The sequence below is a fragment of the Melanerpes formicivorus genome, unplaced genomic scaffold (genome assembly GCF_026170545.1).
Source record: "Melanerpes formicivorus ecotype bairdi unplaced genomic scaffold, bMelFor1.0.p_v2 SCAF_20, whole genome shotgun sequence".
Classification (NCBI taxonomy): domain Eukaryota; kingdom Metazoa; phylum Chordata; class Aves; order Piciformes; family Picidae; genus Melanerpes; species Melanerpes formicivorus.
The window spans coordinates 8,122,014-8,144,828 of record NW_027142372.1 but is presented as its reverse complement, the minus strand read 5'-3'; the positions used below and the strand labels follow the sequence as shown (position 1 = coordinate 8,144,828).

General features: G+C 42.6%; 1 protein-coding gene across 3 annotated transcripts; it reads left to right on the top strand.

The window, feature by feature from the left end:
* The first annotated feature begins 1,497 nt into the window (after positions 1-1,497).
* Positions 1,498-14,685, top strand: LOC137447270 (carbohydrate sulfotransferase 5-like). Of its 3 annotated transcripts, none has more exons than XM_068150646.1 (2): positions 1,498-1,510; positions 11,706-14,685. In XM_068150646.1, exon 2 carries the CDS (start codon positions 11,734-11,736, stop codon positions 12,907-12,909), a length of 1,176 nt encoding a protein of 391 aa, XP_068006747.1. In that variant the 5' UTR covers positions 1,498-1,510; positions 11,706-11,733; the 3' UTR covers positions 12,910-14,685. The 3 variants fall into 3 exon arrangements, with proteins under 3 accessions (XP_068006747.1, XP_068006746.1, XP_068006745.1); XM_068150645.1 differs by lacking the exon at positions 1,498-1,510 and adding an exon at positions 2,086-2,195; XM_068150644.1 differs by lacking the exon at positions 1,498-1,510 and adding an exon at positions 2,086-2,199.
* The last annotated feature ends 8,130 nt before the right edge of the window (positions 14,686-22,815 follow it).

The window sequence follows — 22,815 nt, the reverse complement described above, 5'->3', positions numbered from 1 at the left end:
CGTTTGATCTGCGGCAGCAAAGACTACTTGGTAATGTCACCAAAATAGGCAATAAAACTAATGCAGGGTTTGACATTAATGAGCAGGCGTTACTTTATTACAGAGTTGTGCATGTTTGGGTGCTAGAGGTACGCCCACAAATCTGGCATACCAGCCGACATTCACTGCAGATACTTGTACAATGGAATACAGTAGTGACACCTCACACCGACACCTAACCATCCATTGGTTAGTTTCCTGCTTGCTTCACATTAAGGGTCCAGCTTCTCTTAAATTCACTATGTGTGCTCACAAAGTGAGGAGTTTACTTTGAGCAGGGGTCTCTTTAGCAGTCTCTGATGGTCTTCTGGAGGGGAATCTTTCTTGAACTTTCTTTGAACTGTCGAATTCTTCCTTATATGGTCATAAGTTAGATCATGTCTTTGTCAGGTCCTGGCCCATATCAACCAGTTCTCGCCGGTCTTGAAGGACACCATCTATTAAGGGAGCATGTATGTTTAAGCTTTGGTGATAAGGATGCGAAGCCTGTTAGGGACCAGCAATAAGGAAGTGGTTAGATTGGTGAGATGGTGTGAAATTTTAACTGTAACCACTTTTTCAACAATACCTAACTTTGTTTCACAGTGCCTGGACTGAAAGCAACTGTCTACTGCTTTTCAGTGTTCCTAGGCACTACACAGGATGAATGCAGGAGCCTGTGAGCTTGCTGTACATCTCAAGCTGATGTACACATGTTCTGCTGTAGTCACAGCTTTTCTGCCTTGCACTGGTGTGACTGCATGTGTTAATTCAGGAAGTTCTTTGTGGTGAAGATCATATAGACCAAATATGCTAACCCTTTCAGACAAGTCAGTTCTCTGAATGAACTTGGTATGTTTGCGCAAGCATTAGGTGAGCATAAGAAAGGGACAGAAATCTCTGGAGAGACCACAAAACCCATTTTAAGGGTTTGAGCTGTGGTGCTGCCACAAAAATAGAATGTGTAAAAGGTCCTCTGAGCTGAATAGAAGCCTTTTGAAGGTAGCAACTAGAATGTGAAAGAGGCTAATTTTAGAAAACGATACTGGGAGACTCTGTTATCCCCATGTCACTTCTCTTGCCTAGTGCAGCCTTCCACATTAAGTTACAAGAAATGGCGCTGCTCACAGCAACTGTTCAGTGAGTGTATGTGAGCTAAGGAGTAGTTCAGGAAATACAGAGGAAAATATCCTTATGTTCTCTGAGAATGTTTAAGAGGAGGAAATAAAAAAAAAAAACCAGTTAATTGCTTGTAGCAATAAGCTGAAGTCAATGGAAAACATATCAGAGAGAATCCACTGCAGCTAGCAGTGGAAAGAGGAGTCTCTCAGAAGGTTCTCTGTAAGGACCTTTCCATTAACATGCTAAGTAACAGAAACAGGAAATTAAAATACTGCTGCAGTCTGCCACAGTGCTACTACATCTTGTGTGTACGCAGAGCAGTCTGAACGTCATTCTTCGAGGAAGAGCATGCCAGGATTAATCGTTTTCTGTAAGTGGCTCTGTAAGAGGAAGAAGTAGCTGTTTGACAGTTCTGTGCCTAAGTGTAAGTGGGCATGTGGACGTGCAAGAGTCACGCTTCAGGAGTTTTCTAAGCGGTGATACTAGGATGAAAGGTGCCACATCAATGCTTATTTCCTAACTGGCCAAACAGCCTGTTTATGGAGCCGGTCCTTTTGGTGCTCGCACTACACAGGCGAGGTGCGGGGCCCTGTGGGGCTGTGGCGTGCCCAGCGGGAGCAGGAGGCGGCCGGTTGTAGCTCGCGGGCTCCAGGCACTGAAGAGGCGGCGGAGGCGAGGCGGTTGGCGGTGAAAGATGCACAAGACGGCAACACTGCAACGGGATGACTCCGGTGGGGCTGCGGGCACCCAACGGGCCGGCAGCCGCCTACCCGCGGCGCAGCACCGAACCGTGGGCGGGTATTTGCAGGAGGTTCCATTTGCAGTCGGCGGGGGCGGCCCCACCGCGCCGGTCCCGCTCCATCGCCCGGCTGCAGTGATTCGCGGGGCGGGGCGGGCTGCAAGGCCGCCTCTGGCGGGGGATGCTCCGGGTGCGGGGCGGATCGGCACGTTTTCGAGCTCCTCCCGCTGCCCCGGCACCTCGGCCACGTCTGAAAGCGGCTCATTGTCTCTCTAGGCAGCTCGGATTCGCGGCGGTGCCGGGAGGCGGCGGGAAGGTCGGTGAGTTGGGGGAGGGTGTCCCACACCCCGTCGTGGATCGGCGCCCCGGTCGCGAGCCGGGCGATGACAGAATTTTCCTTTCCGGTGCCCAGCAGGGGTGTTAATGATCACCTACACTGCGTTTTCAGGGGATGCTTTTAAGGCACTCGCACACGGCCCGGCTCCAGAAGTAGCGGTCATAGCTGCTGCCGCGGTGTCGACGTCGCAGAGTCCCCAGTCGAGCAGTGCTTGTGGTGTAGTCAGTTCTTGACATAGGCAAAGTTGTTGAAAGGCAACTTAAGCATTTCTTTTTTCTTAATCCCCAAGAGAACATGGCTGATTCAGGTTGAGGTGTTTCAGTTTGCTGCGCTTAGATGGCGAAATCAGGTGCTTTAGTGAATATTTTCCGTCATTCCGGGAAAAAACCCTTTCTGTACTGTATCCTGCCTTTCTAGGTGTAAGTGACACTGGAACAAAGAATTTGTTGTTAGTTGCAGCGGTTGCATCACTGGGGTACACAGAGCACACCTCAGACCATTTGTCCTCAAAGTGTTGGAATTTGAGGACTCTCTTGCACAGGCAGGTGAAGCCTAAAGTAAACGAATAATGTTCAGTCACTGCAAGTGTCTCTTTGTCATTCCAGTTTTGCCGTTGTTAATAGTAAAAATTCCTAGTAGAAATTGCAACTGAGCAGACGTAATTTATTGAATAGCCGTGCTTCTAGTAGCTGAAAACACTTCAGCCTGTATTGCATGGAGAAACAGGTGGTTTAGGGGTGTGCTTCAACGCTGCCATTTGTTCAGGCTCAACATACCTGACTCCAAAAAACATAAAGAAAAAAAATCCCCAAAACGGTATTAAAAAAACCTAACCAACCCACACCCCAAAAAAAGATGTACTGAAACCTATGGTGTGACTACCTGTAAGCAACTCTTCCAAGCTCATTTTCCACTACACTGTAAATGAAAGTATATTTTTTTAATGCTAAATTAACACTATCAGCTGAAACGTTAATAAAGGGTCAGAATTCAAAATGTCTACTTCCAGTACATTTACTGTACTTCTATTATTTTTGTTTCAGTTCCACTGTGTGTTACAATACTAACTATTTATACCAATGGTCATCTGTTGGAAAGACCTTTAACTCTTTTTGAAGTACCAGTTGTGATAGAGGGCATTCTCCGAATGAACTTTTTACGTTCTCCTTCAAAGACCAATCTGCATATTGTTATTGGTACAGTAAGCTCTTGGCTTGGCAAGACGTGTCGTTTCTAGCTGTGGAAGAACACTGGAAAGTGATTAATTTATTTTTTTTCCCCAGGTGGGTGATTTATAGCAAGAATCGATAGTAAAATTGTACGTTTGTCTTGGACCAGCTTTGTCATGCTCCTGGATCGCACAGAAGCAGCCATTTTTGCGACAGCTGCATTGGTGCAATGTCTTATGGGCAAAGTCTGTGTTGACAAAACTTCTCCATAAGGTTTGGAAGATCTTAGGTGATCTTTGCTCTGGTTATCACACTGTAGGGTAACTGACTATCTTACTGTGGGACAGGAAGGCAAGTTGATCAGCCATACTTAGGGACCTAAGCTGTTTGCAATCAGAAGCTGTTTGTGTTAAGAGCCAGGTAGCTGACCTGCCAAAGAGTTGATGGAGACAATCTTATGAAGACAAGACAGCATTTCATGGGCTGCAACTAATGAAGCAAGGATAAAATAACATAAACACCCGACTTCAAAACAGATTTTGAGGGCCTGGGTGCCCAAGTGAAGACCTTTGCCTAATTAATTTAATAGTGGGGTTAACACTGCTCAGTATGCTAATGAGCCAAACTGAGTACACACTAAACATAGTTGATTATGTTACTCAACTTTCCTGCCAAACCATGTTAAACATCACCTAGAAGGCAGGGTCAGACAGGACTGAGGTATAAAGCCCGTAAGAGGAACATATCCCAAGTGTGGGGCCACTAGCACCAGCAGCCACAGCATCTGGAAAGGAAAGATAAAGACAAGCATGGTTGATGGGTTGTGTTCCTTACCCTCCAAACAAGAGAGCCAGCACCATTCTTGGTAAAAATTGCACCTTCAATATATGGCTTACCTCTTGCTAGCTTTTTTGTTTTATATTAGAACTACTGCTCACACAGTATTGCGTTGGATACTATCAACCTGATTCATTAACCTGAGATTATCTCGCAGTTAGTGCCTTTATCACTGGCAATCCCAAACTTCTTCTATCTGTCTCTTTAATAAATTAAACCTTTTGAGTGTTTTAACTTTATGAACTTGTGTCAAAGCAAGTCCATATTGGGGCACTTGAAAGAGAAGCAAACCTAAATTTTGACAAATAGTTTCAGTAAGAGTCCTGGGCTCTGAGACAAGGAGATGTTGGGATCTTACCTGTAACACAACACACACCTGGCACAAACATTTTCGTATTAACTCTATAAAATGCACAATGACATATACAAATGCACAAAGACATCGCCAGTCCTTTCAGTCAGTACTGAGATGTTTTGGTGAATTATAAGTACACAAATGATAATTAGATTCAGTTCATGATTGCTCTGAAAGTCAGCATTTACTGTGACAAGCATACAGGACAAAATCATTTCTGGCCAGCAAAAGGCTGAACATATAACATGGCATTAGCTATTCATTTTTTTCAGTGGAACAGGTCATTCTGGGAAATCAGTTGTATTTTTACATTTTGTGGAAGTCAAAGTAATTTCTGTGTAATCTGTAAGGACTTTGATTTTCAAAGTGCTGCATGAACTGTTTTAAGTAATGTGTGCTGGAAATTTTCTCAGACACAAAATGTCCAGGGAAAGCTTTGACAAAGACACACTATTCAGTGGCTCGCAAGTCCTTTTAGGGGAGCAGGTACTTGTAATTCTTCTCTCAGTTATTTTGTTTTGTTCCAGACAGATTTTTCAGTTTCTTGCAACAGATCCAGACCTGCTTGTTCTGAGGGACTCTGAGATCCTAGCCTTTTGTCCCAAGCCTATGTTTCTTTACAGCTCTAATGTCAGGCACTCTGATTCTGTCTTTCTCCAGTCTTTCTACTATCACAGGTTGAAAAAAAAGAAAGAGCAGCATAATGGAAGGTTTTGTTGTTGTTGTTTTAGCTATGAAGTTATTTTTTGTTTCTTCAAGTTGCATTGTATACTGAAGGGGAGATTACTGTGCAGTCATGCTACTTTTGCTGCAAACATCTGATTATTCCAATGTTACCTGTCGCGTGTAACAAACAAAGAAAAGTCCCTGAAAGTAAGAGCTAAATCATCATCTACTGCACAGTTCTAGCATATTGGATCTGAAAGGTGCTGTTTAGAAAACAAGTTTTCTGGAATCAGTACTACTGCCCACTGTGGTTTTACCCTGCCTGGTAAACCTGGATAGCTTTGTGTAATGTATCTAGTTTCCTGGCAAGCAGTGGTGGATGTTAGTGGCCCTGCAGCTCAGCATTGTCAGAACCAGATTAAGTGATGAAAAAAAATCATCATTGATCTGTTGTCCACTTTGTGTAATTAATTTCCTTTGCACAGTATGTGAGAATATTTACTCTGGTGTAGATCCTGAGTTGATCTAGTCTAGGATCTTGTTTTCCTTAGTGCTTAGTGGGCCAGCCCAGTGACAGAGCTTGACTTAGGACTGTCAACTAAACCATGCACTCAGATGTTTTTCAGATCGTGTTTTGAACATTGGCATCAGCTTGTGAAGAGACAATTTTCCCTCAAGAATTTCTTAGAATTAGACTTTTGATTATTTCACTCTCTGCCAGAGCTCTTTCTAAAGAAATAATACCTCAAAAGAAGTAATACCACTGTCACTTAAAAAAAAATCAACCTGTTATTAAAATAATTTGTGTAGCAGTATTTGTTATGTTATAGACAAAAGCAGAACCAAGTATTGCAATACTTCACACATCTCAGCTGAGGGATGTGAAAGGTCTTGGGAGTGCTCTGTGCTGCAGCTTTACGTCCCCTTCAGTCTGTTTTTCAGCCTCTTGTTTTTCAGTCTCTCGTGGCTCCCTTGCCACTTGTGGTTAGTCTGATTTCATGAGTCAGTGGGGAGGTGCTTGCTAGATGGTTTGGTCAATGAGATGGCAGCTGAAGTGACAGTAATGCTAGGACATCTGGTCCCACTGCGCTTCTTCGTTTTCCTCCCAGATTTTAATCAGCAGGCCTGCTTTCGTCAGGTGGGTGCAACCATAAGGAAGCACTGCAGTGAGGCAAAGGAGGAAGAAAGGACGCAGGAACAAATCCCTTTTTATATCTCCTGAGGGAACCTTGGCGTAGGCAGGTTCACAGCCCCTGAGCTGTAGGTGGAGGAGGGCGCTGGCAAACAGAGAAGCAAGGCAGTGCAAAGCAGGTCCTGGACTAGCGTTTCACCTTTTAACGAATCTTCGGCATATTGCCTTTCTGTGCTGTAGTAAGCCAGCTTGCCTAACAGCACCCTCTGCTGAGTCCTGCAGTGGAATAAATAGAAGAGCAGTGGGAGCAGCCTGTATCCCAAGGTCCCGTCCTTCACGATTAGGGCAATGCTTTGTAATCTAATCAATAGATTTAGAAATATAATACACAGGTACACATATCTTCAGCAACTTCATGAGAAGGATATTCAAGGACTGCTTTCTGCCTCAGTTAACATCAAAAATCACAAAAGAGCTTGGTGGGTTATAAAGCAGCACAGTGGAGAGGTGTAAATGTAACCTGGGCTGAAAGCATCTTAACTGCAGAATGCAATTACAAATAGTAAAAGGTTATTTACATGCAAATAGAATTACAGGTGCCCAGTGTGAGAAATGCAGAAATAAAAGACAGTGCTCACAAAGAAAATCCAGTGACCTGGATGTGTATTTGGCCTCATGCACTGGAAACCGCCTGAGAGAATACTCTTGGAGATGCTACATTTTGGTTTGCAGTTACTCGTTTCTTTGTGGTGTCAGTGTGTATCCATAGTCCTCAGAAACATCCCAACTTTCCCCAAAGGGTAGAAGATATATCTTTAAACAGGTATTTACTTAGTGTTTTACTTTGATATTGTGCTGCTCTTGCAGTTTATATCATAATGAAGAGTAGGCAAATACTTTAGCTACAGTCATTGTACATGTTTCTTGTAGTTCTTATGGTGGACAGACTAGTTCAGACACAAATTATGGAATAATATTCAGTAGCTTTTTTTTTAATGGTACAGTGTTGTCTGCAACAGTACTTAGGTGAGAATCAGAGCAAGGAGAGGCAGGCAAGGCAGATGTAAATAGAAAAAATAATTTTGGCTTCTGGTTTTACATCTGCATGCTTTTATTCTTCACTCTCCCATCCCATGCCAATAAGTTATTAAGAACAGTTAGTGTTTGCATTTCTGCAGAGGAATCTTGGTTACAGTGGAGCAGTAGTTCTGTGTAGCTAGACTTCTTTTACAGTCACTATTTGGTCTCTAAAAGCTGGATTAGACTGTAAGGAGCCACAGAATCACAGAATGTTAGGGGCTGGAAGGGACCTCCCGAGGTCATTGAGTCCAGACCCCCTCCCAAAGAAGGATCACCTAGGGCAGGCTGAACAGGAATGTATCCAGGCAGGTTTTGATAGTCTCCAGAGAAGGAGATTCCACAGCCTCTCTGGGCAGCCTGTTCCAGTGCTCCATCACCCTCACCATGAAGTGTCTTCTTGTGTTGGGGTGGAACTTCCTGTGTTCTGGCTTGTACCTGGTCCTTGTCCTATCACTGGGCACCATTGAAAAGAGACTGGGATCTTCAACTTGACACCCACCTCTCAGATATTTAGAGATATTGACAAGATCCCCTCTTAGCCTTCTCTTCTCAAGACTACACAGCCCCAGGTCTCTCAGTCTTCATAGGAGAGATGTTCAAGTTCCACAATCATCCTCTGTTGGACTCTCTCCAGCAGATCCCTGTTTCTCTTGAACTGAGGAGCCTAAAACTGGCTACAGTATTCCAGGTGTGGTCTCATCAGGGAGAACCTCCCTAGACCTGCTGGACACACTTTTCTTAATGCAGTCTTACTGCAGAAAAATGGCTAATATTTTATAGATAAGAAAAGGGTTTGAAGTAGTTATGGCTTGCTGGCTTTCAGGCATATGGTCTATTTCAGGAAAACTCCTTGAACTAGCAAATGCAATTGCTCCCCCACCTTTGCTTAGAACTTTCATCTCTACTTGGTGAAGTATCAATGCAGGCTGCTGGATTGCTGATAATCCTCACAGCATTGAGAAGTTTGTAGATGCTTCTGTGGACATAATATGCAAACCCAGCGTTTGAATGAGGCACGTTTTATCTATGAAGAATGTCCATGATGAATTAAACCAAAGGGTTATCTGTCTGCTCTTGTTCTTTACAGCAGCAAGTGGTGGATTGCTAAGGAGAAAGTTAAGTCACAGGAAATGTGATTTCTCCCAGTATATCTCCGGGATGCAGGCAGATACCTTGGGCCATCTACAGTTTAGGGAATTGCCAAGCCACTGGCTGTGGCCTCATCTTTGCATTTAACAGTTCTTGAGGGGCTCTTCTTCCATTAATTACTTTCAATTCATGTAATCATTTGTTGAACACATATAATATACTCTTGCTGCCATAGCATTTTGTAGCAGAGTTTGACATTTTTGTGATGCAGTGTACAAAAAAGGTTTTGTCATGAGTGGTCATTTAATGAAATTCTGCCAATTTTCCTGTTTTGAGAAATCCTGAGAGTGATTTTGCAGTTGCTTTCACCAGCCTGGATGTGATTTGTCTGTCCAGGAAGACTCTCTTCTAGGCTGAGGAGTGATAGTCACCTCAGTATTCCTCAGTGTTCCTTTTACAGAAGTCACTGACTGTCCTTGTGCTTGGTCTTCACACTTGGCTGCATTCTGCTAAATTGTCTTGAAGAATTTTTTGTGGGCAAATTAGCATGCAAAATATGATGCTATCAAAAAAAGCCATTGATCCTATACAGAGTCAGTACTTGTTGGGACCTCAATCAGGTCTTGGAGCTGCACCAAGGGTCCAATGATTCTACAGCTGACATTTTGTGGTTTAGTGAAGTGCCAAGGTATCAGTTTATAGACCAGACTACACATGTTATTCTTCAGTTCCCTTGAAATACAGCTTATGTATGGATTGTGCTGCAAAACACAAAAGAAATCTTGCAGGATATTTGGTCTACAGACCAGCCTCTGCTCCACTGTTTCCAGTGCAGAAAAGAGAAGACTGGGCTGCTGTTTCTCTGCTTGTCTGCCTGCATATATTAGTAGCAATATCAGTGAATATACAGATACCTGGGGCATGCTTCTTTCGTGTCTTTGAACAGGGCTATTTATGGCTAGGCTATCCAGAGGCATTCCGTTACATTTGTTACTATCCTCTTGAAATGAAAATAATAACTGTTACTGTTTAGAGAGGCCACCTGAAGTATGGGCTGGGTGAGTGGGCAGTGAGGTGGATTGAAAACCAGCTAAACGTGTAACACTGATTAACCTGAAGACCTGTGAAACCTGATTCATTTGAGACTATGCTATTGTGAGCTGTTTCAGTGCTGCTGAGCTAGGTGAAGAAGAATGAGTGGGTAGCTTTCTTCCAGGCTATCAGACTGAAACAGCCTGGCAGAACATCTGATAAGCATTGGTACTACGCAAGAGAGAGTAAGGGGCCCATGGGTTTCAACATAGTGGGTGCTACTGCAGTCGTATGTCATGGATACTTGCACACAGCTGATGAGAATGTGGAACCACTAAAGAAAAGAGCCTTGCCTCAATGAGCAGCCACAAGCACTAAAAACTTGGTGATAACCATAGTTTTATGGTTGCTGTTGCTAAGCTACAGGAGCAAATTGCATGGTTAAGCAGGGAACAGAAAACTGTAAAAAGTAATTTTTAGCTGAGTGAGTTTAAACTAAAGTGGATGTAAAAATCATACAGAACTTTGTGTCCAAAGAAGAGGAACAAAGCTGATGAAAGGGTTTAAAGAATGAAGTCCTGTGAGGAGCAGCTGAGGGAACTGGATTTCAGCCTGGAGAAAAAGAGGCCCAGGGGAGACTTTCTCGCTCTCTACAACTCCCTGAAAGGAGGTTGGAGCCAGGTGGGGTTGGTGTCCTCCCAAGTAACAAGCAATAGGAACTGGTATCACGCTGTGCCAGGAGAGGTTGAGATTGGCTATTAGGAATTATTTTTTTTTGCTGTGAGGGTTGTCAAAACCTGGATCAGGCTGCCCAGGAGTCAACATCCTGGGAGGGATTTAAAAGGTGTGTAGATGTGGTGCTGAAGGACATGGATTACTGGTGAATTTTGAAGTGTTAACAGCTGGACTTGATCTTAAGGGTCTTTTCCTACCTAAGAAATTCTGTGATTCTGTGTCTTAAAAGTGAGAGATATTACTTTGCGTGGAAAAACTTCCACAGTCAAATTAGTACTTTACACGTTTGCCATACTGTCCTTACAAGATTCTGTATGAAACTGAAGGGAGATGCTTTTATCAAATCATTTTTCTTAGCTCATATTTCCCCAGTTTGTCTTTATTTACAAACAGAAGTTTAATGCCACAATTGTGTTCATTTAAGGTAAAAGACATTTCTCTATATTGTGAAGAGACATTTAGGCAGTGAAAGGAGCACAAACTGCTCATTTCACTTTCTTGCATATGAAACTCTTGAGATGATCTTCAAGCACAGGGATTTTTATTTTGCTAATACCATGTCTGTTAAGATATACTGACTGCTTACAAGTGGGCTCTGCAAAACTGAGAGCACAAAGGGTTAGGTGCAAAAGACTGCGTGTGGCTTGAACTTAAACTTCAAACAAAGGTCCACTTGGGGTCAAAATGCCTAAAACTTCCCAGAAGTTACAAGCAGGCTAATTGTAACTCACAAATTAGTAATTCCCATGTAATCTCAAGGTGTTCAGTCACAGGGTGTATCTGCTCCAGCCCAAAGACACACATCAGCTGCTTTTTCTTTTTAACGTCTGTGGCCAGATGTGGCTTCGGGTTGTGAGCTTTCACTCACCTCCTGCAGTCTGGAAAACAGATGGTTGTGCACAAGTGTCAGGTGATATAACATCATACCTACCATCACTGCAGGGTGCAGAGCTCATGTTTGGTAAGAAGGTAGCTTTTCTTTCAGTAGCCACAGTTCTACTACTTGTACTACTTTTAAGGGATAGAAGCCCTTGCAATTTTAGGCTCAAATGGAAATACAGGGAGTGATTTGGAATTTTTTTTATTCCTCAGCAGTGTTTACCAGAATTCAAGCTGAGCTGCATCAATCCAAGGTTTCCTTCAGTATCAAACATTTGATTCAAACTTATTTCTGCTGTGATCTTGCTGTCACACTGTACTTTCTTTCAGCTTCAGACACCTGTCACCTGCAGGTGATCATCTCGCAGTGTCTCTCATTGTGGAGGGAAATGGTGCCACATATGCACACACATATTTGAGGAAAGGTTTTAGTAATGCAAAAGTTTGTATCATGTTTTATCATTACTGTGCCACAAGAATAATGATTCACCAGCTTTTTTTCCCCTCTTTTTCAGCATTTGTCACTGCTTTTCCTCGGTGAGAATGGCAAGGATTCGGATTCCTAACACAGTCATTATACTTTTAGTTGCAGTTCAGACTGGATTCTTATTCTTCATGTATGCCCGGTACAGTAACTTAGTGCCTCAATCTGAGCAGAAACCATCTCAAGTCCACATCCTCATTCTCTCTTCCTGGCGCTCAGGATCTTCTTTTGTTGGTCAACTTTTCAGCCAGCACCCCAGTGTCTTCTACCTGATGGAGCCTGCATGGCACGTGTGGGTTACGATGTACAAGAACAGTGCCAAAGTCTTACACATGGCAGTGAGGGACCTAGTCAGGTCGGTCTTTCTGTGTGACATGTCTGTGTTTGATGCTTACATACCTTGGAAAAGGAACTTATCTGACCTTTTCCAGTGGGCAGTGAGTAGGGCTCTGTGTTCAGCTCCTGCTTGTGACTCCTTTCAACGTACTGACATATCCAGTGAAGCAGCATGCAAGACTCTTTGTGGACGGTACCCATTCAGCAAAGTGGAGGAAGCCTGTAAAACTTACAGCCATGTGGTCATCAAGGAGGTCCGATTCTTTGACTTGAAGGTCCTCTACCCGCTTCTCACTGATCCATCTCTGAATCTCAAAATCATTCACTTGGTCCGTGACCCCAGGGCAGTTGTCAAGTCACGGGAACAATCAGTCAAAGCATTAGCCCGTGACAATGGAATTGTTTTGAGTACCAATGGCACCAAAGTGGAAGACAGCAAATACAAAGTGATGCAAGAGATTTGTAGAAGTCATGTTCAGATTTATGAAACGGCTACGCTAAAACCACCCAACTTCCTGAAAGATCGCTATTTAATGATCCGTTTTGAGGATCTGGTCAGAGATCCACTAGCAGAAATCTCAGAAATGTATCAATTTGCAGATCTTAGTTTGACCCCCACGCTCAAAAGCTGGATCTATAACATCACACATGGAGAGGGACCGGGACAAAAAAAAGAAGCCTTCAAAATTACATCTCGAGATGCAGTTAGTGTTTCACAGGCCTGGAGAAACGTTCTTTCCTTCGAGAAAATTAAGAAAATTCAGGAAGTTTGCAAAGGTGCTATAAACATGCTTGGCTATCAGCTGGTGGATTCAGAAAAAGAACAAAAAGATATGTCATTGGATTTAGTGTTGCCTAGACGGCAATTCAGTTGGTCATCACTTAACCCAAAGGAATGAGACGTTATTTTAAAGAGATCTGGTGGAGAGAGGGGCAGCTGGTTGAGTATTTGTCTACTCTGCAGAAGCAATTTGAAAATCCTTGCCTGATGAGTTTGTCTTCCTGACTGATGAATGGAAGGAGAGGGTTTTTTTCTCTCTGAGTTTCTTACACTGCAAAAGCAAAAAAGCAATACAAGAAATGCCATGAGGTACTTGTCAGATAAATTTACAGCTGAGCTGTGCTGTTCTCAGCGTTGTTGGAAAATATAATGTAAGTACTTTCTATTAAAAGATAAACTGTCCAAAATGTCTTCGTTTGATAACACTTCACTCCTGGGTTTATGCTTTAAATATTTAAGAATCTCAGTTCTTAAGTTTTGTGTAAATGGAACAAAGTAGAACTAAATTATTTTGCTTTCTTCCAGAATTGCTCCACTTCCTTCCTTTGCTTTAGCATTGTTGTGCAGTTGTGTTATTTTTTTCAGACTTCTTGATATTTTACATTTTAACATAAAAGTTCTGCAAACTTCTGCAAAAGCAGGGCCAACTGTAGCGGTTCTGTTTTAAAGGGCAGAGGCAGGAACTTGTTTTGATTTCTGGGTGGTTTCTCTGGAGTGGCAAAGTTTGCTATCAGATACTTGAATGTGATGTTCACATGGAGTGCAAAAAGTGAAAGATGAAGAAACTGTGAATGAAATCACAATGGAAACAGCTTGTTAATGCCACCCCAAGCATGTGTTCTAGCACAGTGACACAGAATAGGTACGCTCTTGCTCCTGCAGCATGATTCTTACTATTATCCTCTCTTCAGCACTACAAGTTGTGGCCAGTGAAGATGACTGAGAAATTTAAAGTGCCTTGGAAATCTGTGTATTGATTATACTGCTCTCTGGAAGTGATCAATATTCAACTTCTACAGGACTGGATTCTTCTGGCTTGTCTGGATAACACAAACGTTTCTTGGCACTGTCCATGAATTGATGCTCACAGTGTGGCAGGTGGGTTCAGTGGAAGTACAGCTTAGTACATCCTATGTGTTGCTTCTTGCATATGGTCACCTTCGAGCGGTGGCTAAACCCAAGCAACTATAAAGTGTTTGTGACATGTCTTACAGTTCTGCTGCACTCACAAAGAAGAGAAAGTGTTTCTTCTATAAAACTGAGGGTTTGGAAATTTTCTTGTGCCCTTTTCTTTTTTTTAACTTTATTTGTAGACTCGAGGGTTTCTGACTTGGGCATTATGGTTTACTCGTTAATCTTGCTGGCTTCAGTATTTATCAGTTAGGATTTACAGTCTACACATTTAATGCTCAAGAAATAGGTGTTAAACTCTAAACTCAGCCATATGTTGTAAAGCTCCTGCAACCATCTGGGCTCTGACTTCGGCAGTTTTTCAGCTAGACTTCAGGGTTTAGAGTTTATTGTTAAACAATAAAGTAAATCAGGTCTAAATCCTGAGATGATAAACTTTGGATTGTTGATCTCACAGAGAAAGGTATTTACATTCCAGAAGGCATTGATAAAATTCCATTTAGAGAACTTAATGCCAGAAGGAAAAATAGGTTGGTATGGGTAGTACTGTGTCCTTCAGATGCTGAGAAATCTGATTCTCACAGAGCCAGAGTGATCTTCAATCAAGGCTTGTCATATCTTGCAGAACCCCTCTGTAGGGAGGGTCTACCAATGCCTTGGTCTTTAGAGGTCTTAGAGGATTTTCTTAAAATAATTCTCTTCATCATTTCTGTCATCAAACAAAAAGATGCTCACATGGGAACTTGCTGCTTTACTTTATGATAATGACATGCAGATGCTGTATTATCCATGCCAAATGGGAGCTGCTGACAGGCTCCTTTAATGCAGTTAGACAGCTAAGTTTATTTGGCTAGCAAGGGATATGTGCAGCACCACACAGGCTGGAAGTGAAGTTGGTTGTGCAGGCCTGCACCTTCTCAGGTTATGTGCATCACTAGCAACTTGATTGTACAAGTCTTATGTTTAGGACTACTACAGTAATGTTCCAACAACCTGGCCCTCAGCTCTGCCCTCTGATCTAAGGTCTCAGAATGACATGATGCACTGAGTGGACTGTTGAAGTGGCAGGTGATCTGAGAGCTGTGCAGGTTTATTGCAGAGTCCTTATTAAGGGGTAAGGCAGAGGAACAAGGGGGTGAAGTTAGGGTGTTTCTTTCAAATCCTGTTGCTGAATGAAAGAGTAGAGGCTTGTGGCTGCTCAGTGACCTGACAGATCAAGGGCTGAGGCAGAAGCTGACCCTTCCCCACCAGAGTGATGAATGCTGTTCCAGTAATGACCCTTACGGTGGTCTCACAGGGGTTGGGTGAGCACAGGCAGCCTGCGTGGTGGGCCTGTTCCCAGGTGTTAGGTGCATTAATGAATAACTGCTTTATTTTTTACACTTGTGGCTGGTCATAGGACCTGCAGTGCTTGAGGACAGGCACCCAAGGAAGGGAGGCCACTTATTGCTTTGGACGGAGAGTGAGATGGTCTGAAGGTCTCTTAAGACTACTTTTGGGTCAGTGAGGGGGTCCCAGAGACCACCAGTGCTGCTCACTGGGCTGCTGGGGATTTATGCATGCTCAGACCTGTTAGTGGCATTTGCCATTGTGTCCAGACCTGGCCTCCTGCCTCCAGGATTGCATGAGTTCTCCAGGCTTTGTCTGTGGCGCCCTGAGATGTACCCAGTGTGTCTGTGGCAGAGGGCGGGGGCTTTGTGGACGGTGCTGGGAGACAGGGATTCTGCGGGTCACTGGGCCGCTTGCTTTGGGCTGACAGCGCCTCCCGGAGCCCTCATGTTGCCAGCCTGGGGCTAGGCAGAGCCGAGCGGTGCATTCGCATTCGCGGTCGCACAGGGCGTTGCACTGCTCTTTGCTGCCGTCACGCGTCCAGAACTCGGTAATGCAGCCAGCTGGGGATCTGCCATGCGCTGTGCTGTCCCCGTGCTGCACGCTGCTGTCCAGCGGTAACGGCAGTGCGAGGATGATGCCCCTCGGTAAGAAAATACTGCGGCCGTACCAAATGCGTGGCGCTGCCGGGCGCCAGGTGCGAAAACCGCGGAACTGCAGCGCCAAGGCCACCGCTGAGTTAACTGAGGCCTTTCGGCGGGTGTGGGGATGTCTCCTGCTAGCTGCTGCAGATTCCGGGCCCGCTAGAGTCGCCAGGTCAGGGCCGGTCCAGGGTGTTACCCGGGAGCTAATGGGAGGGGAGAGGAGAAGGAGGCAGGCAACCCCTCAGGGCGCTGCTGCCGAACCCCTCCCCACCTCGCCGGCGGTCCCCTTGAGTCTCTCCCCAGCTCCACTCACCCCGTGCAGCTTCCCCAAGATCCAGTAGCTCCTCTGAAGCCTGTCCCGTAGCCCCTGGGCACTCCCAAACCCTGTCCTGATGTGGCAAGCTAGCCCCTGATGTGTCTCCTGCAGAAGGAGCTGGCTCCAGTCAGGGCAAGCTAAAGTAACAATGATGTTGTTTCTTCTTTCCGTCTTCCAAAAGCTATGCTGAGGATTAGATTGTCCGTTCTTCTTATGGGGATGCTGCTGACTGCACCCATAGGTCATCTTCGCCTGGCCTCACTCTCCCTGCATGAGGAAAAAATGGAAAAGAATGAATTAAAATAAGCAAAGTGATTAATCAGCTCAAGGACCATCTGTGTACATCAAGTGTGGGCACTAATGTCAGATAAGGAAGTGTTTGTTTAAGGAACATCCTTAATTTTTTCCTGAAAGCTGGCAGAGTTGGATAAACATTTCAGTGTCCTGAGGTGACTCAATACCATAGGAGGATAAGGTGAGGAAGGCGATGCCACTCGTCAGATGACCACCACAGACCATGTGCAAGCAAATAAGTATTTTGCCAGTGCAACCAAATGAAAATATGCCTGCATTAAAATATATTTGCACAACCTTATGAATGTGTAATAGGTAGAAAGAATAATGGTGTTAGATTAGCATTACTATGTAAAACTCACGTGTAAATAACCATTGAGAATTCTCAGTGATGTGCAGGCTTTGTGGAAATATCTCCTAGTATCTGCCACTGAATCAGCTGAGTGTCCTCTTTAAACAGCTCTTTGGTTCCAGAGTCATTTATTTCAGGCAATAGTAATGTCATTTAGGGGGGTTGATGATGCAGCAGAGGAGCAGGTTAGTAGGGGATGGGAGCATTCCTCCCAAAAAGGTACTTGCAGACCTAAATGACTGAAAATTTTGGGGAGGGATTAAAAAATATTTAACACAGTAAGTATGGGTATGAGATGTTGAAATAGAGAAAATAAAGTATAATTTTTATATAGATTTTGAAAAATCATATTCATGTATATATTAAAAAGGATTTAAAATTAAAATCTCCTGTATCTACTGTGTTGGGCAAAGGATCGCAGACGTAAGAAACTGTTCCCATGGAGTCGGCACACGGACATCGGGGCCAACTTGTTGCTACGGGGTTCGCACAAGCGTAGCAGACCCGCGCGTTGCTTTGGGTCGGCGCTTGCGCGTTGGGGCCAAGCGTCACTATGGCAGCGGAGCCACGCGTTGCTATGGAGTCGGCATCAGGGCCGTTGTGCCCTGTGCTGTCGCGCTCGCTGCTGCCACCAGGTGTGTACAGTTAGGTAATGCAGCTGCTGAGTTCCGCAGCTGCTAGACGCTCATAAAGGCAGTCGGTGCTACGCTGCCCTACTGCCGCCGCGCTCTTTGGTGCCTCTAGGTAAGGAAGACGCTGCGGCCGTCCCGTATGCGCGGTACTTTGTATTCTTTCATGATGCATTTTTCAGCTCTAAAAGGTGCTCAGTAGCAGTTTGTTTGAAAGTGATAGTGCACTATGTGTACGTTAGTAATTAAGCAGAGTGACAAGAAAAGTTATCAGTACTCCTTGAGATATGTAGAAATCTCAAGGATATTAATTTTGATAAGCTCTATGGGACTTAAACACTAGAGGACCCAAGAAATGTTTTTGTTTGTGTGTTTGTTTTTTCCCCCCCACAAGGTTTTATCACTACAAAGGCTTATCTTTTCAGTTATGCTTACATTCACCTTGCAATCATCCTTAAAATGACATTGTTAAAGTGGTACCAGAAGAACGGCAATGCATGAACAAACTATCTCCTTCCTCAAGCAATCATAAATGAAATAAATACCTAGAGTTATGACACTGCAAACTCTGTTTAGACTGAAAGTTATTGGAATTCCTTGCTCATTGCAATTCTTGAGTAGTCACCTCTGATCTGTGTGTAAAATTGTATTAAAAAGTAAAGCTGTAAACATTCCTATTATAATTTTTGAAAAATTAGCAAACATGGCAATGCCTTCAAAATAAGCATTGCAAGATTTTCCCACCTTACAGAAACTGAAATAAGACACTTTAGGAAGCACAGTGCAATTGAATACATATATTTATTTCCTACTTTAGAGTTGCCATCATTCAATGACAGGAGTGCCAATAGTTAGTTTAACCTGCCTGAAGACATTAATGTGATTTTTTTTCTGCCTTATGAGTGTCTACAGTATATGGTTTTAACTTATTTGTTTGCTTGCTTGTTTGTTTGTTTTGGTGGGTTGGTTTTTACTTTATCAAGAATCGGAGCATGAATGCCTTAGTTTTTTTTGGCTAAAATCTTATACCTCAGATTGCTCATTCTCTTTCTGGGTGATGTGTTTGTGCCCATATAAAAGCAGCTGTGTTTAATGAGCTAGAGCACAGCAAAGCCAGTAAAACGTGAACTCTGCATTATCAACATATATATGAAGCGGAGGGTGGACTACTGATTGAAAGATCTTCCTATTTTTCTTTTGGAGTTGTAATATATCATCCCATTCTTCTATAATAGTATTTACTGTGTTGTTAAGCTACAGGATGAGGCACTTAGTCACTTATTTGTTGATTAATGACAAATGTTGACTATATTGTCTCACTGTCCCTTCTTAACATTCCTACCATATTTCAGATTCAAGCTAGGAATTAATTTGAACGAAGCAACTGTATTAACAGCCTAGGACCATTATATTCAACCTAGCTGAGCAGGTAAAGTACATCAGATAAGAGGAGGTCAGGATCACGCTTCTTCCTTAGCTGTATTTGCAACTGAACATTGCTTGTTCTGAAACCTGTGCTACCCAGTAAATCTCTGACCTGTGAATAATAGGGAATAGACAATTCATAAATATTTAATGAAGTTAAAATAAAACTATTGTTGTTGCCAGTAGTGTTGCTTTATGTAATAAAATTAGATACTCTCACTTTTCTATAGGTGTTAATTTAGGAGTTTTAAAACTCTTGATAAATTTACATATGGTAGTATATCCTTGTGGCCCACCAAAATTAAGTTTTAATTTTAGCAGTGCCCTCCCCGCCTCTTCCCCCACCCCAACATGCCAAGCAAACTCTTCCACATCCTTTGAATTTTGACAAATTTTGAAGTGTGGCTTTATGAAAAGATACTCCCATGTAAAAATCAAATTTGCCTCTCAGTTCTCTCCTTTGTGTTGAGTATCTGCTTTCTTTAGTAACAGAGATCAACTTTACTTTTTACTAGGTTTTGGAAATGACACTGGGATAAGAAGTGCACTAGATTTAGTTTGTTTATTTGTTTTATAACTAAGATAAGTATTTACTGCATTCCAACTATTAGATTCTGCTGTAGCTTATGGGAAGAATCTATTTTACATGGTATGGAACAATGCTGGTTTAAATTATATATTTAATTAATAGTCTGTGGACTAAACAGTTGGGTTAACCCACTTTAACTCACTATTACCCTTTAAAGCTGCTGCTTCATAAGAGGAGATGAAAAGAATGACAGAAGAGTAAATGGAGGTAAGACTGCAAGAAAGCTACAGAGGAGGTCATCAAACGAGCAGAGGTGGGAAAAGAAAGGTGAGATTAGGGTAAAAAGCACTTTTACTTTTGTCATATACTATTGCTTAGGTCAAGATATGGTGAGAAGATCCTAGGTGACCTCTGCAGCATTTTAGATATTCCACACACATGTGAATCAGTAGCTGTTGTAAAAAAGGGCTGTGGAAGTGGGGCATAATCTAGTACTAAAACTTCATTGTAAGGAAAGCAGATGATCTGCTGCCTGAGCAGTCTTTTACCTAGAATTATATATAAGAGAATTCAATCAGAGGTAGAGTGATTGCTTTCAGCTTGTCACACCACACCTTCACATAATGTGAAGGAGGATGACGAATCCTTCATGGAGGCATCATTCCTTACTGATTCCTTGGGCTGTAGAAACAAGAATATTTTCTCAGTATTCCCCTTTAATAGGTTTTCTATATGCCCTGATTGCAGCCATAAGCTTTGGTATTTAACTTTCCAGTGATAGCATGCTTGAGTATTTTTAACACGTAGGAGCTTGAAGTGGAAGTCAGCCAAATATTAGGTTATGTTTGTATCACTCAAGATTCTTAATTTTCAAAGACAAAGATGAGCTAATTACTGGTGGTTTCTGCCTTTGTAGGTAGTGTATTATTCTGTATTACTCACTAAACAAGAATATTTCTCATAATAAATGTCAATCTGACTGACACATGCTAATTCTGATATACAGTGTAAGACATCTCAAACAAGTGCAGACACCAGTGTTTGGTGTTGTCATGTTGCTCATAGTTATTTAAACATTAGCTCCAATGGGTACTCTGTGTAAACCTGTTTTAAGCAGGCTTTTGTTAAATGTGCTGATGTATGATATTAAAAAATTTGGTTCCTATCACTTAGGAGCAAACTCCTCTCAAATCTAGCAAATCTCTGTAGAAGAGTGTTACACTGGATTTAGGTCAGTCCATCTGTGGCTCTCAGAGCTACTGACCTTGGCAGATGTGGGCTCCCTGATTTTGTAGCAGTTGTCTGCTTGAGACCCTGGAGACCTTAACACCCTGAGCCATAGGGCTGTAGTCTGTATGATGTGTTTCCCAGAGATGCAAAATCTGGAAGATCAGGTTTCTCAACAGCTCTTCAGGCAGGATTGCTGAAAAGCTGTCCAGAAACCTGCCTGGCTTCTGCTGCAACCTGGCCAGAATTGAATCAGATAAGTTTTCTTTGCCAACCTGCAAACCCTGACAGTGTAAATTCTGTTCTTCTGATTAGTTTTGCTGAGACAAAATTAGTTTGAGATTCTGAAACACAGAGAAATGTGTTGACCAAAAGCATTGAAGTTTTTGAGAATTATGCTTATAAATAGGAAACACAAGCATGAATTAATTTATAGTTTCTGTGTACTGCTTGTATATAGATAATTGAAAAATACTCCAAGAAAGGCTTATGAAGGTTTGGTGCCAGGCATATGCATTCATTGTGGTTTATACTTTCAATGCAAAACCAGCAGTCTGCTTCTCGCCTAAACATTTTAAGTAAATTACAGGGATAAAGCATAGTTTTGAGGAAGATGGATGTTTAGTGAGTAGTATAAAGTAATTTACAAAATTAATTATAAAAAAAAAAGGGGAAATGACTCATTTTGTGTCAGTCAAGAAAGTAAAAATTCTGATGAACAGAAAAATGTTATCATGTGAAAACTCAGGGTTATTTAAGAAAAGCTTTCCTGTAAAGATTTTCAGGCTGTTTGCTGAGATTATTACACAGAATCATGGAATGTCAGGGACTGGAAGGGTCCTTGAAAGATCATCTAGTCCAACCCCCCTGCCAGAGCAGGATGACCTATACCAGATCACACTGGAACACGTCCAGTAATTAATTTGATAAGTAGAAAGGCCCCAGCCAGGGAAGACAGAATATGCCATTAAATGTTGCTTGGTGAGAATTTATTGCTACTGTATTATCTGATTTCAGCAACACCTCAGATTTCACTTTTCTTACATGTATTGAATTTGATTGTAAGTTATATAGGAGATGTTTCTGACTGCATAAGTGCACCCATTTACATGGGCTGTTGTAATCAAGACATTTATTCTAGCCTTCTTGAACTTGTATATACCACACTATGCTTAACAGCAGGAAGGGTCTTTGAGCTGTTTGAAAATAAACTGAAAGTGCATTTTTACAAGATTCTGAAAGATATTGAAAATAACACCAGTTTTTCTGTTTTGGAGGAAGCATTCTGCTCTTAGCATGACAGAAGGTGTTTCTTGTACTCATTTGACCGTTAGCTTCCAAGAAAAAAAATTGTGAAGTGTGATGAGAAAGCTGCAAGAGCTAGGAAGGATTAGTCCACAGCAGCTGTACTCCTGAATAATTTAGGTTTAGTTTGCAAAGTTATATGGGAAAGGATTATCACTTATACTTGCACTTGAGAAAATGGAGCTGTAAGAGTTGTTACAAAAAGTGGCAATGTGCAAACCATCTGAAATAGCACAGGGACTGTCGTTTGGGGCTAGATCCTGCAGATCTGTGTGCCAAGACACTTGTAGAATCATGAGTGGGAAGTAAACAGTGTAGAAAGAGCTTCCTTTGTCTAGACAGGCGGGAGGGCAGAACTCTTCTGTAAAGTTTCAACTAGTGCTTGGGGTAATGTCTGTCAGATGTACCAGGGGGACACATGTGTCAGTTGGCTCCAGAGGGATATATTAATTCTGTTATTTATAGTAAATGATCCTAGGGGACTTCCATCCCCTTTCTCCCTCTTGAAAGTGAGCTATTGAGTATGTGGCTGTTGAGAGCTTCAGGCACAGCTGGCTTTTGATCAAAAGCAAAGCAAATTTTGCCCCTTTTGCCTGAGCTATCTTGCCCTACAGCTACAAGATATATGTAAACCAGGAAGCAACCCTTCTCTCCTGCCTCAGCACTTGCAGTGCAGGTCCATAAGGCTAAAGGCAAGCTTTTCCTCAGAATGTTTCCTCTTCATCTTAAAGGAAATCTAACTTGTAAAATGCAAATTCTGCATCGACTACTTGACATAGCATTTCTTTTAAAAATTGCATCAATACTATAAATGACTAAGTTACAAAGACTGTAATGCAGTAA